Source organism: Hibiscus syriacus, unplaced genomic scaffold (assembly GCF_006381635.1).
Source record: "Hibiscus syriacus cultivar Baekdansim isolate YM2019G1 unplaced genomic scaffold, ASM638163v2 tig00113725_pilon, whole genome shotgun sequence".
Classification (NCBI taxonomy): Eukaryota; Viridiplantae; Streptophyta; class Magnoliopsida; order Malvales; family Malvaceae; genus Hibiscus; species Hibiscus syriacus.
Genome location: NW_024063471.1, coordinates 18,059,040 through 18,076,185, shown reverse-complemented (window position 1 = coordinate 18,076,185; position 17,146 = coordinate 18,059,040). Strand labels below are relative to the sequence as shown.

General features: G+C 35.2%; 1 protein-coding gene across 1 annotated transcript; it reads right to left on the bottom strand.

Moving 5' to 3' along the window:
• Nucleotides 1–7,747: 7,747 nt before the first annotated feature.
• On the bottom strand, nucleotides 7,748–9,870 carry LOC120187359 (pentatricopeptide repeat-containing protein At5g14080-like). Its single transcript, XM_039191097.1, has 2 exons — nucleotides 8,207–9,870; nucleotides 7,748–8,106 (listed from the first exon to the last, which is right to left on the bottom strand). The coding sequence occupies exons 1-2, from the start codon at nucleotides 9,846–9,848 to the stop codon at nucleotides 7,826–7,828; spliced, it is 1,923 nt and encodes a 640-aa protein (XP_039047028.1). The 5' UTR covers nucleotides 9,849–9,870; the 3' UTR covers nucleotides 7,748–7,825.
• Between the last annotated feature and the right edge of the window lie 7,276 nt (nucleotides 9,871–17,146).

Here is a 17,146-nt window from a genome sequence, read left to right as displayed (position 1 = left end):
GAAAATTTGGATAACCATTTTTTAACCCCAAGAGGGTTTATGCAAGATACTAGAAGTCTGTTAAGGAATCATTTCAAGATTAGAGAATGTTCTGGAAAGAAATTAACTATAGGATCTCTAAATTATAGTTATTTTCGTTAAGAGTTAATACCGAAACTATTCGGTTAAGAAATTACAAAAATACCCTTGAAAGGTAAAAATAGTCCGAGTTAGCCCTGAATGAGAAAGTACTTTGAGGATTCGTACTTAACTCTATAAATTAAAGATTTAATTGTTAAGATCCTGTCTTTGTACAGAAAAATTCCTGATAACCTGTTGGTAACTTTTGAGAAGACAATTGACCTGAAAATCTCTGAGTTAAGAATAAATTATCGAGGGTGCTCTTCTGTTAGAATTGTTCGAAAGGTTTCAAAAAGATGATACGTTTGAATTAAATAATAAGATTATATGGAAGGAAATGATTGAAATACACCATGTCTGTAAAATGACCAAAATACCCCTATAATGGAAATCAGGAATGATTGGATATCCTCGAGCTCTATAAAGAATGGAATAAAACTGAACTCCAAAATGACCAAAATACCTTTATTACCTATACTAAGTAAATGTCTTGGATTAATTAAGGAATCCAAATAAGAATAGGTGTTGGACTACCTTTAAAAGTTATAGAACACAACTTAAGTGAGTCTATTAACCCTAATGATATGTCAATAGCTGAACGACATAGATATCAGTTGAATGCGCGTTCATCTTCTTAAGTTTAGCTCGATGATAATTTTGGAAGTATTCAGCTCAGCTCAACTCTAGATTGCATTCGTTACTAAGAAGTGAATATTTGTTCGACAAATCAACCACGAAGACCAAACTGAATTGGACTGAACGGAAGTACAATATGTATTCAAAATTCAGAAAACGTCCAAATTACTCTGGAAAACTCTGACGTAACCAGGATAAACTTGGCTGTTCAATGAAATAAGTAACCTCAATGACTAAGGATTAAATAAGTGATTTGGATGAGTCTGGAAACGTTAATGATCATACGTGATGAAATGTTTTTATTGGTCATGAACTACAAATCAAGCACATCATTATTTCATGATATCGTGGAAGCGTGGAAATGAAATAAAGACCATTGGAAGATATATTCAGCGATGATTTTGAAGATGATTTGTGGACAAGAATTTATAGAATTAAAGAATAAATACCCTGGAAGGACAATGCATTGACCAGTCGACAAGCATTTGTCTGGGAGCTATTCATCTCGAGTTGTTCTTTTATTCGATCAATCGACATAGTTGTAAAGGACATGAATCTTTGTTTTTCCTTATCATCCCAAATTACTCTAGTCATATATGGAAACACAAGTAACTCAGATGTACAAGATTCTGAATACCCTTCTGATTACGTACGACTTCCGAAAAATGTCCGAATAAGATATGATCCTAAGAATTCATATTCTGAATAACTGATGATTCTGTCAGTTAATAAACTCTTCCAATAGTGATTCTAACTTTTGATATTCTATTGGTAAACTGATGATCCGTGTTTCTCTACCGATAAGATTATTCAGTATCTCTGAATAACATCTGGAAACTCTGGTGTGTTCCCTAGTCACATGAATGTTTTATCTGATTTTCGATTTGAATTCTGTTATAATACTTGATTTGAATTCTGTTCTGATTTCTAACCTGGATTCTATTCTGATATCTTATATGAATTCTATTTTGATTTATGATATCTCCGTTTACCAACGGAAAAATGTTTTATTTGGGGGGTTATTGTTGGAGGAAGTATATATACATGTTCCTCGGCTTTGTGCTCAGGGCCTTACTGGTTGTGCGGTTGGGTGTATGGTTCTGGGGAACCTATACATTATGATGTGTAACTGTTGGAGGGATTATTAGGATTTTTAAAAAATATATATATGTTTTAAAAAGATTTGTATCTTTTTACTGGTTTTACGGGAACAAACTAGATAACCTATTTTGATCTCCTGAACTTAGTCATTCAAAATACTTATCTGAACTGAAAGCTCATTGTCCGTTACCCCTGAAATATTAGTAGGATCTCCGCTCAGCATAAAATATGTAGATGTTCGGAATGAAAAAGGAAATATATGTTTATCTATATCTGCACGTTCTTCAGCATCATCTGGTAGTTCTGTATTACTGAGATTTCTAAAGCTCACTCTGTTAATCACCTTTTCAAGTTAAAAGAATCGTACCAGTGCATCTATCGACATCAGTAAAGGAGTTCTTCCGGCGTTGCTTGCAGAGTATGGTACATGTGATTAGGGGGCATGTAATTGTATTTTTTTTATATACGAGTCTGAAAATCTGTTTTATCTCTGCATACTGATAAATCATTTTATAAGTTATATGTTTTAATAAAAGTTTTAAATTTTCTGCTATTTTTATAGTGGGTCGCTCTGGTGGCCCTAATGTGACACTCCAGATCGGATCGGGTTACCCGCATCGGTCTGAGGGGGTTACATTTAATGGTATCAAAGCTATAGTTGAGTTAAAATTTTCAAGATAGACCGGCTGGTCGAATGTCAAAAGATGTCTAATCTGTACATGCCCCTGGACTACAATCGTACTTCTCTGAGCCGGAACTCCAAGGTTGAGTCCCTATCTATAATGAGCAAACCTAAGTTTTCATTCATTAGGACTCTATCATTTTATAAAGGAATACCAGTAACATCTGTCTAAATTCTGTAAAGTACCACACGAGCCATGTGAGAGTTACTCATCTGAGAAATTCTGACCCGACTCCGGAAATGAAATTGGGATATGCTACTGCTCTATGAGCCTATTCTCGCAACCAAAGTTGAATTGATTCCAGAAGGATAAATCTATTCAGATTATTTTATTGGAATGAGGGAGAGTTCTGAAGAAAATGTATACTCAATTGGTTAAGGATTAATAAAGCATCGATACTTCTGTAAAAGCTACTAAAAGATATGAAAGAACTGATGGAAATTTCATTTGTGCAATTATGTGACATGAATGAATTTCGAGGATGAAATTCTTTTAAGGAGGGGAGAATTGTAACACCCCAATTTAGGGGGTAAATTTTAGAAATTATAAAGTATTGGATTTAAATGGTATTTTGGAAGAAATTGAGGATTAAATTGTAAAATCGTAAAGTTGGCAGATCATTTAATGAAGTGTAGGAAGTTCAGTGACTAAACTCATGGTTTACCCATTTTTTATGGGATGAATTACAACCCCTCCCCCGTGTGTTTTCTGCAGATTTTCCCAGTTTTCCCTACCCTTTGACCCTCCATTGAGCTCGACCTACTCACCGTCCGACCTCCGTTTGACGAACCGAAACCACCATCGTGTTCGTTGTTGAAAGATGATCAAAACCCCTTAAACCTTTCATCGCGAATCGTCGTCATTCGTCGTTAATTTCAGTCAGAAGTATCATCGGTTTTAAATCAATTTTTGTTGGTTTTCCGTCGATTCACATCAATCCGGCCATCTGCTTTCGACACCTCCCGCACCATCATGTTCCTTGCATCATTCCGAGTCCACTGGTGTCCTACGTGTTTCCTTCGTCGCCGATGCGTGGACGGGTGCTCTGTTCACGCACCCCCACGTGACTCCCCTACGAGTGGGGGAGCTTCGGTAACTATTGGGGCAGCTTGACCCAGTTTTGACCCGACCCATTTGACCTGACCCGACCCGTTGAGCTGACCCGTTGACTGTTGGTCATTGACTTTGACCGAAAAAGTTAAAATTTTTGAAAAGCTATCTTTTATGTTTTTTGATGTCCTGAGTCCGATTCCGAAGTCCATTTTTCAAAATTCGAACCCGAAAGCCTCGAAATTGTCAGTCAAACCCGTTGACTTTGACCAAAAAGTCAAAATTTTTGAAAAGTCATTTTTTGTTTTTCTACGTCCTGAATTCAAATTCGAAGTTCGTTTCGTCAAATTCGAACTCGATAAGTTGTTTTTGACTGATTAATCACCCGATTCGATCAGTTTTTTCGCAATTAAGCTCTATTTTAATGAAAATTCAGTTGATATGCATCAAAGGAATTATTGCAAGCTGATTTCAAAATCGAGGGTGTTCGAATGGAATTTATATGGTCGATCAGTATGGCACGAAAATCGAGATAATACATTACTACCTTTTCATGCTTTATGGAACATGTTGGTATTGATAAATGCATGAATGAAAATGTTTGGTCTCATTTGGGTATTTAATTAATTCATGTACTCGATATGAATGTGGTAAAAATTCGGTAACTGAATACTGTTCGGATGATTATTATAAGAAATTGATGGATTGTTATAATTAAATTACGAGTTCTGTGATTAGTGATAAAGGAATTAGCATGGATATGTAACACATAATTTATTTCATCAAATGTTATATGTTAAAGGTACTTGGATGAGAAATAATGAGAATACTCCGGTAGGGTAAAATTATGAAAATACCCCTATGTTGTAAAATGGCAAGAATTTTCCCTGGAAGTTGATTAATAACTCTGAAAGGACTTATTGATTTGATAAAACTACAGATGTGCATAAGAAATGTTAGTTTGCTTAGAAAATTTGGATAATCATTTTTTAACCCCAAGAGGGTTTATGCAAGATACTAGAAGTCTGTGAAAGAATCATTTCAAGATTAGATAATGTTCTGGAAAGAAATTAACTATAGGATCTCAACATTATAGTTATTTTCGTTAAGAGTTAATACCGAAACTATTTGGTTAAGAAATTACAAAAATGCCATTGAAAGGTAAAAATAGTCCGAGTTGACCCTGAATAAGAAAGTACTTTGAGGATTCATACTTAACTCGATAAATTATAGATTTAATTGTTAAGCTCATGTCTTTGTACAGAAAAATTCCTGATAACCTTTTGATAACTTCTGAGAAGACAATTGACCTGAAAATCTCCGAGTTAAGAATAAATTATCGAGGGTGCTCTTCTGTCAGAATTGTTCGAAAGGTTTGAAAAAGATGATACGTTTGAATTAAATAATAAGATTATATGGAAGGAAATGATTCAAATACACCATGTCTGTAAAATGACCAAAATACCCTTATAATGGAAATGACCCAAGAATATCAACAAGCTCAGGAATGATTGGATATCCTCGAGCTCTGTAAAGAATGAAATAAAACTGAACACCAAAATGACCAAAATACCCTTATGGCCTATACTAAGTAAATGTCTTGGATTAATTAAGGAATCCAAATAAGCATAGGTATTGGGACTACCTTTAAAAGTTATGGAACACATCTTAAGTGAGTCGATCAACCCTAATGATATGTCAGTATCTGAACGGCATATATATCAATTGAATGCGCGTTCATCTTCTCAAGTTTGGCTTGATGATAATTTTGGAAGTACTCGGCCCAACTCAACTCTAGATCGCATTCGTTACTAAGAAGTGAATATTTGTTCGATAAATCAACCACGAAGATCGAACTAAATTGGATTGAACGGAAGTACAATATGTATATGAAATTAAGAAAACGTCCGAATTACTCTGGAAAACTCTGATGTAACCAGGATAGACTTGACTATCAATGAAATAAGTAACCTCAATGATTGAGGATTAAATAAGTGATTTGGATGAGTCTGGAAACGTTAATGATCATACATGATAAAATGTTTTTATTGATCATGAACTACAAATCAAACACATCAGTATTTCATGATATCGTGGAAGCGTGAAAATTAAATAAAGACCATTGGAAGATATTTTCTGTGATGATTCTGAAGATGATCTGTGGACAAGAATTTATAGAATTAAAGAATAAATACCCCGGAAGGACAATGCATTGACCTGTCGACAAGCATTTGTTCTTGGAGCTATTCATCTCGAGTTGTTCTTTTATTCGATCAATCGACATAGTTGTAAAGGTCATGAATCTTTGTTTTTCCTTATAATCCCAAATTACTCTAGTCATATCTGAAAACACAAGTAACTCAGATGTAAAGGATTCTGAATACCCTTCTGATTATGTACAACTTCCTAAAAATGTCCGAATAAGATATAATCGTGATAATTCATATTCTGAATAACTGATGATTCTGTCAGTTAATAAACACTTCCAATAGTGATTCTAACTTTTGACATTCTATCGGTAAACTGAAGATCCGTGTTTCTCTGCCGATAAGATTATTCAATATCTCTGAATAACATCTGAAAACTCTGGTGTGTTCCCTAATCACATGAATGTTTTATCTTATTTCCGATTTGAATTCTGTTATGATACTTGATATGAATTCTGTTATGATTTTTGACATGGATTCTATTATGATATCTGATATGAATTCTGTTTTGATTTCTGATATCTCCGTTTACTGGCGGAAATATGTTTTATTTTGGGGGTTATTTTTGGAGGAAGTATATCTGCATGTTCCTCGGCTTTGTGCTCAGGGCCTTACTGGCTGTGCGGTTGGGTGTATGGTTCTGGGGAACCTACACATTATGATGTGTAGCGGTTGGAGGGATTATTAGGATTTTTTAAAAAATATATGTTTTAAAAAGATTTGTATCTTTTTACTGTTTTACGGGAACACACTAGATAACCTATTCTGATCTTCTGAACTTAGTCATTCAAAATACTTATCTGAATTGAAAGCTCATTGTCCGTTACCCCTTAAATATCAGTAGGATCTCCGCTCAGCATAAAATCTGTAGATGTTCGGAACCAAAAGGAAATATATGTTTATTTGTATCTGTACGTTATTCAGCATCATCTGGTAGTTTTGTATTACTGAGCTTTCTGAAGCTCACTCTGTTACTCACCTTTTTAGGTTAAAAGAATCGTACCAGTGCATCTATCGACATCAGTAAAAGAGTTCTTCCGGCGTTGCTTGCAGAGTATGGTACATGTGATTAGGGGGCATGTAATTGTATTTTTTTTATATACGAGTCTGAAAATCTGTTTTATCTCTGCATACTGATAAATCATTTTATAAGTTATATGTTTTAATAAAAATTTTAAATTTTCTGCTATTTTTATAGTGGGTCGCTCCGGTGGCCCTAATGTGACACTTCAGATCGGATCGGGTTACCCGTATCGGTCTAAGGGGGTTACAAGTTTTGATCTGTTTAGTGCCTAAAGTTTCAATTTTTTTTAAACTTAACGTTAAGATTTTAATAAGGGTACTAAAATGAAATAAAAACTAAGCGTATGATTTTAAAAAAATTTAAAGTTTATTTACTAAAACAAACAAAAAATGATAGTTTTGGTATTAAGCATGTAGTTTATCCTTAAACTTTTTGTTTAAAATCTTTTGCCAAACTTAATTTTTTCTATCCAAAGTCTCATAAAATCAAAAGAAAAAAAAAACTTCGAACTTTGACGGATTTCCTTACCCTAAAACAAGTGAAGTTCTCACTGTGCAACCACCATATTTTGGACATTTCCGTTTCGTGTGTAAACTTTCTTTCATTTTAAAATCTATATTTTTAACTTGTATATTACAATGGAATAATTAATATTGTATATTCCTATTAACCCTATGTTACATGACATAATTTTTTGACAAATGACATAATATTAAAATAAACTAATATGAGATTTGACAGCTCTGATTAAATGGATTAAAAACATTTGCTTGTGCAAAAACGTCAAAATGGACATGTTTAGTTGAAGAGAATGCTTAGTTCGTTTCTTTTGTACTCTCGCTTGCTATGTAATGATTGAATAAGTACTTGGATATCTACAAATTTCTTGAGGAAACTGCAGACTATAAGAACGTTCAATAGAGTAAAATGCTAACAGCTGTATATCTCAATGGATTTTGCTATTGTTAAATTCTAGTGTGGAGTTCCAAAGCATATACTTGCTCTTACTTGTAGATGTTGCAATCCACCGGACCTTTCTTCTTTATTGTATAAAGCAACTGATTTATAGAACCCGATCTCGAAGTGGGAGAAACAGATGCACCCAGTTTGCTTAATATAGCTTGTAATGTCGAAGGCGAGGTTTCTCGAACCCGTTGTGTGTGATTAATCGCGAGTTGAATCTCTTTAGCATCAGCTAACCATTTCAGCAAAACAACATGGGCATCTGAATGTGCTATATCAGAATTTAGAACACACAGCAACTTGGAAGCAACAAGAAACTGACCTGCAAGAACCATTCCATATTTATGTGAACTTTGATTCAGAAACTTACAAAGGAAAACAAGCCAAATCCAAGAAACAGGTGTATTCTAAATGAACATAACCTGTTCTGCAGAGATGCATGACAAAAGTGCTCAATATTGTTTGTCCAAGCCTCACATCCTGCTCAACAGATTTATTGAAGATTTCAAAAGCAGATTTAAAATCTGATTCTTGACAAAGTCCTTCAAGAAGGGTCATATAAGTCGTAGCATCCGGCATTATGCCTTTCTCTTCCATAAGACGAAAAAGATGCACAGCCTCTTTAACTTCCCCTACCAGTGAGAGCTTTCCGATGAGGATATTGTAAGTACTCAAATTTCCCGGGCACCCATTTGCAAACATTTCATCCCATAGCCTTTTAGCAGGACGCACTAAATCTTCTCTACAACATGCTTCCATAAGATGGTTGTAAAATAAGACATTTGGGGCTAACCCTTTTATCTTCATCTCCTGAAGAACCTTATAAGCCTCTCTTAACCTCCCAGCCCTGCACAATAATGAAACCACCACATTATAACTCTCCAAATCCAAGAAATAACCATGAGAAGACAAAACCTGGTAAACTTCCCACAATTCATCACCCTTGCTATGCTTGCATAAATTCTTACTCAAATTACTCAAGGTTGACAAAGTGGGCAGTCTCCCTTTCTCAACCATATGATTCAAGAACATGATTGATGAACCAGGATCGATCCTCGAAACTGATCCTATCAATCCATTCAAAACATCATCTTCAATAGGAAAATTCCCACTCACAATAGCTTCACCTAAATCCCTTGCTTCACTTATCCTTTTCTCCATGATCAGCCCTAAGATAAACTCCCTATAATCATTACTCCTTGGAGCCACCCCTAGCTTTCTCTTTTTCTTCAAAACCAGCTCCCTCTCAGCCACATTGTTAATCGTTGTGAACGCCTCAGCTACAATCCTATAAGCTATAAAATCCGGTTTGCAATCTCTAGTCCTCAACTCATCCAATACCCAAAAAGCCTCTGATTCTCTTGATGAGAAACAAAGTCCATGAACTACCAAAACTGCGATAATTGATCCATTAACATTCCACGCATTCTTCTCTTTAACTTCATCTATTAAACTCAAAACTTTACTCAAATCACCTTTTCTACACAAACTCCAAATAAAAAAACCAAACCCAAGTGTATTAAAAACAATACCTTTACGAGACATTTCATCAAACACTTTCAGGGAATCAGCAAAGTACCCATCCGAAACTAAAGCAGCCAAAAGTGAGTTACATAACTCGGATCCAAGTTCTGCACTCAACGAGTTGACTTCATTAAACAACCGGAATGCGTTCTGGGTTTTCTTTCCTTTGATCAAAGAACTAATTGTAGAGCGATAAACCGAGGAATCAAGAGAGAGTTTCTGAGCTTTGACTTGTTTTAAAATGGATTCGATGCCATTGAATTGGCGGGAACACAAGAGAGACTTGAGAATTGAGTGATAGGAGATTGAATCGTGGGAAAATCCAGGTTTCTGAGAAGCCCAGTTGAAGAAGCCGAGTGCAAGAGAATGATGAGTGGAGGGGAAGGAGTCGATGACTCGGGAAACAAGTGAGGGACTCAGTGAGTCACGACAACCAATTCGTTGAAGGGTCTGTTCGATAGACGGAGTCCAAGTCGGGTGATTGGATGCGGAGATCAATGCTCGGCTTATTCTAGTTGCTAAATCTGTCACTGCTCTCATGACTGAGTCAGTAAAGAGTTACAAAGACTGCTAGAGACATATAGAAGAAACAGATAGATTAGTATTTTTTTATATAAATAGTCATCAAAGTCTGAGCACATTTCTCTTTTCAGCACTGAAATCTCGAACAATTACTAAGGTTATCGTTTTATAATAAATCGTCACTCAATTGTTAATAGTCGTTACCCTAGTCATATAGGGCTGAATCAGAAAAACAATCAATTTCTGCCGAGCTTCCTCAAACTACCCTTCAAATGTTGACTCATCAGATTCCCCGTCCCTTGACAGGGAATAACAGAAAGAAATCATTGATATGTAATATTTCTGAAGGCTCTGACTCCAAGGAAATGAAATTAGATAGTGCGAAATTAGATCGGTTGACGATGCTGAGCATATGCCACTAAATTCAACCGATGTTGTAGACATACGTGAAAGTAATTAAAGATGAACCAACGGAATAGATTTCAGAAAATAGTTCTCTATTTAAATCCGAGGAACCAAGTGACATGCTAGATGTTGTTGCTGCTGCTGGTTGCCCTGAAGAGTCTGATGCTTCTGAGTTCGCATTCTATCTCAGTTGAGAAGACTAACAGTGTTCATGAATTTCCATCTTCATATGAGGCTGAAGGGACAGTTTCTGAATCAGTTTTTTTTTTTTATTATTGAAAATGACTCAAATACTGAAAGAGTTGAAGTGACTGAGAAGACTAATGGTAGTGAAACTGATGTTAAAGAAGAACTGCACTTGAATTCTGCAATTATAATGCCCGCCTCAGTTGATTCTACGAATGAAGGTGAGGATGCAATTGAAAATGATGGAACTGCATTACAAGGTGCTGCAAAGCAAGCTCAGGCACTTCACATTTTCCATTATTACCTTTGCAGTTTTATTCAAGTTAGTATCCATTAAAGGCTCTGTTAAATGTCGGTTGTGCTCAAAGTAAGAGCACACATCCCATTGGGAAGGAAAATGCGGAAAGATATTTAAAGGGGTATTCTTTCACTTCTTTAGTGAATGTGAGGAATGCATGCACATTGTTGCCGTCTGTCTAGCTTCGTTTGGGTCCGAAATTAAAATTGGTGTGTTTATTTGCTGGAATTAATCCAGATTTAATCTGCTGTCATATGATACCCATATTGTTGAACGAATTTGGACAGGTTTAAGACCAGATTTAGTCAACTACGATAGATTAATTACATCAGTTTATTAGCTATTGTTTCCTGAAATTAAAATCAGAACATATGATAAATTTTTTCTTGGACGAATTTAACTCTAATGTCATGCCTATAAATAGTAATTATTTTCCGTTTTCAATATCATCTAGCAAAACAGAGTTCTTTCCTCTCCTTTCAACTACAAAAGCTTTTCCCTTCCTCCGGTGATAGAAAAGAGCAATACCGCCATTTGTTCACTATGGTTTTCGGGTGTGAATATTCAGAGAGAACATGATAATCTCGAGGGATGATTGCCTGATTACACACATCAATACAAATTTATTTATAAGGCAATAGTTAACACCATGACACAATTATTCAGTTATTTATTTATTTGTTTTTATAATTATCCAATTAGTATTAACAATTTCATTTTGCATTTTCTACTTTACCAACGTTAAAGTCAACCATTTGATAATGAACACTCGCACACTTCTGCATCTACAATGCTTGAACTCGAAACTTCAATTGATAACAACAATCCCTTTAATTATAGAAGTCGCTAGATTCATGTTCAATTAAAATTTTTAAATGAAGGGTCTATATATTTTTTAAAATGAAAGTCAAAGGGTTGGTGATTCCATCAATTCCAAACACTAGGGGTTTATTCGGTTCAATTGGGGTTTTCAGTAAAATAAGAACTGAACCACATTTTGCGAGTTTTTAAAAATTGAAACTGAAACCGAAATCGAATGACATAAAAACCGTAGTTTTTGATTCGATTTGGTTCCATTCAGTTCGATTTTGCGGTTTTTGAATGGTCAATATTTTTCAAATTCAATGTCTCAAGAAAGCAAATTTAAAACTGCTGAGTGCAAATATGCGAATTTAAATTTGTCTTATAATAAATTCAAAATAGATTTGTTTTGTATTTTTTAATTCAATTTATTTTGAAACAAATGATTTTCATGTGAAAAAATTGAAATCGAGCTGAATTACATAATTATATTTTTAAATTGAACCGAAAACCAACGTAAAATAAAAACTTAAATCAAATTGAATCGCATAACACAGTTTGCATCAATTTTTCAATTTTGTTACTCAACCCTACCAAACACTTCATCCCCATTATAGTACCAGTTTTTTTTGGAGGAAGATGGAATATTGCCCTTCCAAAAGTCAAATGCTAGCTATGGAGATTGCGAGACCCAAACAATGAAATCTTGATCTGATATATCATACTAAACATGGGAATGAAAGGAGACAAAACATGGGCGGATGAGCTCAAAATTTTAGAAAATTTATGATGTATGGGTGTTGTACCTGTTTGATTGTGGATCTAGGAAGGAAGAAAAAAAAACCTACAAATGTAAGTGAATGTCTTCAAAAAATGGCGTGGTAGTTGATGTAGGTGAAGAAGGGTGGGTTGGAAATTGATTAAGTAATAAAAAGGTGATGGGTTATGAAAGAAATTGGTTAATGTGATAGTATCTTATAAGACTAAGAATGAACCAATGCTATAGATGAGCAAAGACCCGATTCTTATAAGTCGTTATAAGGGATGATAGCAAGGACATGGACCCACTAGATAGAAATCTAGGAACCACAAGTATCAAATGAAAGAAAAGGTTGACGCCACAAGTATGGGATACTTGATAAGTCGATTAAAGTCGCAAGGACTTGAGGAAGGAGAGTAATCTCACTTGAATTAATAATCAAAGTTTTTTCTTTACAAAGCAAATGACTTAGCCTATTTATAATACATGAAAGGGCATTGCCGATTGGTAACAAGGTGATTCGGCCAACCTTGTGTCTTTTAAAAAAAACATAATTATTGAAAATAAATGTGAATGCATATGTGATGTTTCGGGCAAAAGGTAGAGACATGAACATTGGACGAATAATGCATGGACCCTTTCATCTTGGCACCAAAAGGAAAAAAACATGTGCCTTGGCCGAATGGTGAGGTCTCTTGATGTTTGGCGCGCCTAGAGAGAGTCCACATGCATAGCACATGGTTGCTGGTCATGAGGCGCTCACATGGGGCATAGGATACTTGTGGTGTGGTCTCGTCCATGGAATGGAGATGAGCAGCAACTAGGCGTGACTTAGCTCCATTCAAGCTTGTAGTGAGCTAGCTAAGCAAGTAGGGTTGGTTGAGATTGAGCCTTCTAGCTGTGACATTCTAAGCTCCTTAGCATTTTCTTTAGCAACTTTTAGCTACACTTGACATCACTTCTAGCAATTTGGCTTCAAATGGTTCTTCCAGCTAGGTCTAGTTACATGTTAGCTCCTCTAGCTGAGTTGAGCTTTCCATGAGTCTTCATGAGTTGCTTGAATCCTTTTGAGCTAATTGAAAGCTACATGTTGAGGCCAAATAGTCGACCAAGCTACCATAATGTATGTCACCCATTGATGTACCTACATGAATAAGGAAACTAAGGTAAATCAAGAGAAATGAGCTAGAATGAATGCAAATGCATGTTGTCGTGTGAATGAATGCTTGTGAGCTATAGAATGATATCATGAGCTAAGTATAAGATGGTATGATATTAGTGACCTAATATATATAACCTGTGAGTTGAATTAAATTGTAATGAGCTAGGAAATGAAGGATTAACATGCTGCCATAATATGAATGCAATGAAATCAATCTAAGTGAATTCAAAACTAATGCAAATCAATAACAAACTAAATAAATACGTGAATTAATATCATGTAGCAAGTAATATAAAGATGTGAACAAAGGAGCATAAAGTTTAAGAAGACTCCCTTGGTGGTTAACCATAAGCAAATGATGAATATGAATGATGAAAATGAGCTTGCATCATCCCCTTATTCTTTAGGGAGATTTGTCCTCAAATCAAAGCCTTTGAATTTTCTAACGTTGTCTTTCTCCATGCTTCTTGTCTTTAAGGCCGAATGTTCTTTGATTGTTTGTCTTTGCTCAATCATTTCTTTTGGCCAAGAGTTGTGTCCTTTGATGAATGATTGGACGCTTCCAATAGGCACCTTTTCATAAAGACTTCCATGGTCCTTTCTTTGGAATATGAATTACCAAAAAGTACCTTTTAGAAAAAAATCTTCTTCTAAGGATAACCTTGTTGGAAGTGATCGTTCATTTGGTTCCACCTGATAAATGAAAAGATGTGATGCTTAAGTTAAAGGGTTACATACCTTCTGAAGACATAAATTATGTTCCTTCGTGGATAGTTGTGTCCTTAGGCTCAAAACGTCACAATTCTTTGTTGAAACCTCAATCTCTTCATTTTCCAGTAATAAATCATCACATATCTTCATGAAAAAAATCCGAATTCAGGGTTGTTCATTTTCAGTCTTTACTGGTGGCTTATTCTTCCTTATGTCTTCCACACTCTTTTTCATATAAATCTGGTCTTGTTGCACCTCTTTAGGCATCATAGGCACCAAAGTGACCTTACGTCATTCATGCTTAAATGATTTCTGATTGGTGTAGCAATCATGAATGGCTTTTTTAACATACTGACATGGCCTCCCGAGTAAAATTTGAGTAGCATGCATAGGAACTACGCCACAAAGTACCTCATCCTTATATCTGCCAATAGAAAATAGAACTAGCACTTGCTTTATGACATTCAACTCACCTCCTTCATTGAGCCACTAGAGTTTGTATGGAGTTGGATGTTTCAACTTTGGTAAGCCTAGCTTATCTACCATAATAGTGATGGCTACATTCGTTCAACTTCCTCCGTCAATAATCATGATATATACTTTATCTTTGACATGTCATCTTGTGTGAAAGATATTGTCTCTTTGTAGTTCCTCTTGAATTGGCTGTGATTGAAGGCACTTCTTCGTGATAAGAATCTTTCCACCAACAACAACTTTCTTTTCATCTGGTTCCTCTTCAATGATTTCTTTTCATTCATATTCAAGAAATGATTCTTCATAATTTGAAACAATCTCTCCATTATCCAAAAGCATCACGGTGTTTTATTTGGGAATTGACTAGTAACGTTCCCCTTTCCAAAGCACTTGAAGCATTTGACATCCCTTGACCTATCTGGAGTGTGGTTCTGTTTTTCTTTTACCTTGTTGGTTTCCACAGTTTGTTCTCAAAAACTTTCAAGATTGTCTTTGATCTGAACTAGAGTTCTCTTTCTGAAATTGTTGGGTTCTGGTCTCTATTTGGATGCAGAACTAGTGTTGCTTCTGTTGATTGACCTCCTTTTAAGTTATCTTTCAATTTTTATGGCCATATGAACCATTTCTTCAATCTCAACATAATGTTGTAATTCAACAAGGTTAGCAATTTCAGGATTTAAACCAGATAAAAACATTTCCATTGTTGTTTCTATGTCTTCATCCAATTGGCTCTAATCATTACTAACTCCATATCCTTGAAATAATATTCAATATTCAGATTTCCTTGCTTAAGATTTTGGTGTTTGTGATAAAGGTCTCAGTGGTATTGTGATGGTACGAATCTCTTTCATATGATGGTCCTCATTTCGTCCCATGTACTGAATAAACGCTCTCCATTTCTTCTCCTTGAACTTACTAATAGATCCCACCAAACAAGAGCGTAATCAACTGAAGACACTCAATCTCGACCGCATAAATTATAAATTATGATATGTATATAATATTATATAATAATTTACAATACACATTGTTATATACATTTTATTATTTATGTCTACAGGCCTAAATGTTATAAATCCCAGCAGACACATGTGCAGCCCACCACGTGGCCCATATCCAACAGCAACACACACGGCAGCAAAACCCTAGAGCTCCATCAGCGCTGTTTCCAAGCAAGCAAGTCTCCACGACGCTGTTTCCCTCAATGACTCTTCCTCACCCACGCCTCCAATATTCACGCCGGTTTTCTCGGCACCGTGAACTCCTCAACATCAAACAACCATCAACGACATGACTCAGAGGGATTCATTCACAACCAACCAAGCAATGATTTAGTCCAAGTAAAATGCTAAGAAGTCGGGACTAAGGCTAGTATTCTTAGACTATAAACACAGGTAATCAAACACACTGCAGGGGGGTTGTACACGATTTTGCAGTGGAAATACAAGAAATATACGAGCAAAATCCCAAAAATATTCAGAGCATTCGAAATCGTTTTTTTTTCTATGCAAAAATTCGATTAGAAAATCACTAAGAAAAACGGTAGAGAAATCATACGAGCAGAGAGGTTACATACGGGATATACGACGTGGGATTTGAAGTAAGGCAAAAAAATACATACGAAAATACACAGGAAAGCGAAGAGGCGAAGAAGAAACAAAGGGTAATCCGAAAACTTACCGTTTGAATTCATAATGATCGAAAACTATTCTTGAAAATTCGAAGATTCGAAGCACGCCCAATACGAGGAATGACATACTCCGTCCATAGCTCGATCCAACGGTTCAAACTAACATACTCAAGGTAAAATGACCAAGATTTTCTTTCTTCTTTCTCGTGTTGAAGTTCGAAATGTGGCTACTGTAGAAAATAATGTTTCTGGGTAAAAACCCTTTAAATTGCATTTCATGTGGGACCCACAAGCTAATATAGGGGTATTTGAAAAAAACATAAGAAGAGTTGGTCTTCTTTTGTGTTGACCCAGTTTAGCCCAGCACTGAGCAATGAAAATGAGCGCCCGATGCAAGTTCCTTGATTGATTTTATAACTCTATCTATTTTAAATATTTATGGTTTAGTTCAATATTACCTCTGAATGATGCTTATACTGTTTTTGTTCCAATGGAAGGATTTTACTTGGATATTCGTACCAAACCCATACTAAGAAAAAGCAGAACTGGAATTTGCATACCCATTACCCTATTTTGGATTTTCTAAGGATTAATCCATGATTTAGCCATGCCATCTTTCAATATCATTCATTTTGGTCCTTTTATTTTATTTTATTTTATTATTTTACTCTTTTACTAACTTTTATTTTCTTTGGTATCTATTTTATTTTATTATTATTATTATATTAATATTTTTCTCTTTTTTCTCTTTTTATATTTATTTTTATTTTACAATCTAATAATATTTTCGACTTTAGGGATATTTTTTCAAATAATCAAGGGTGAGTAATTTGAATCGGATAATTTTAATTTTAATTTAAATTTTCAATTTTCGCAAATAAAGATAACC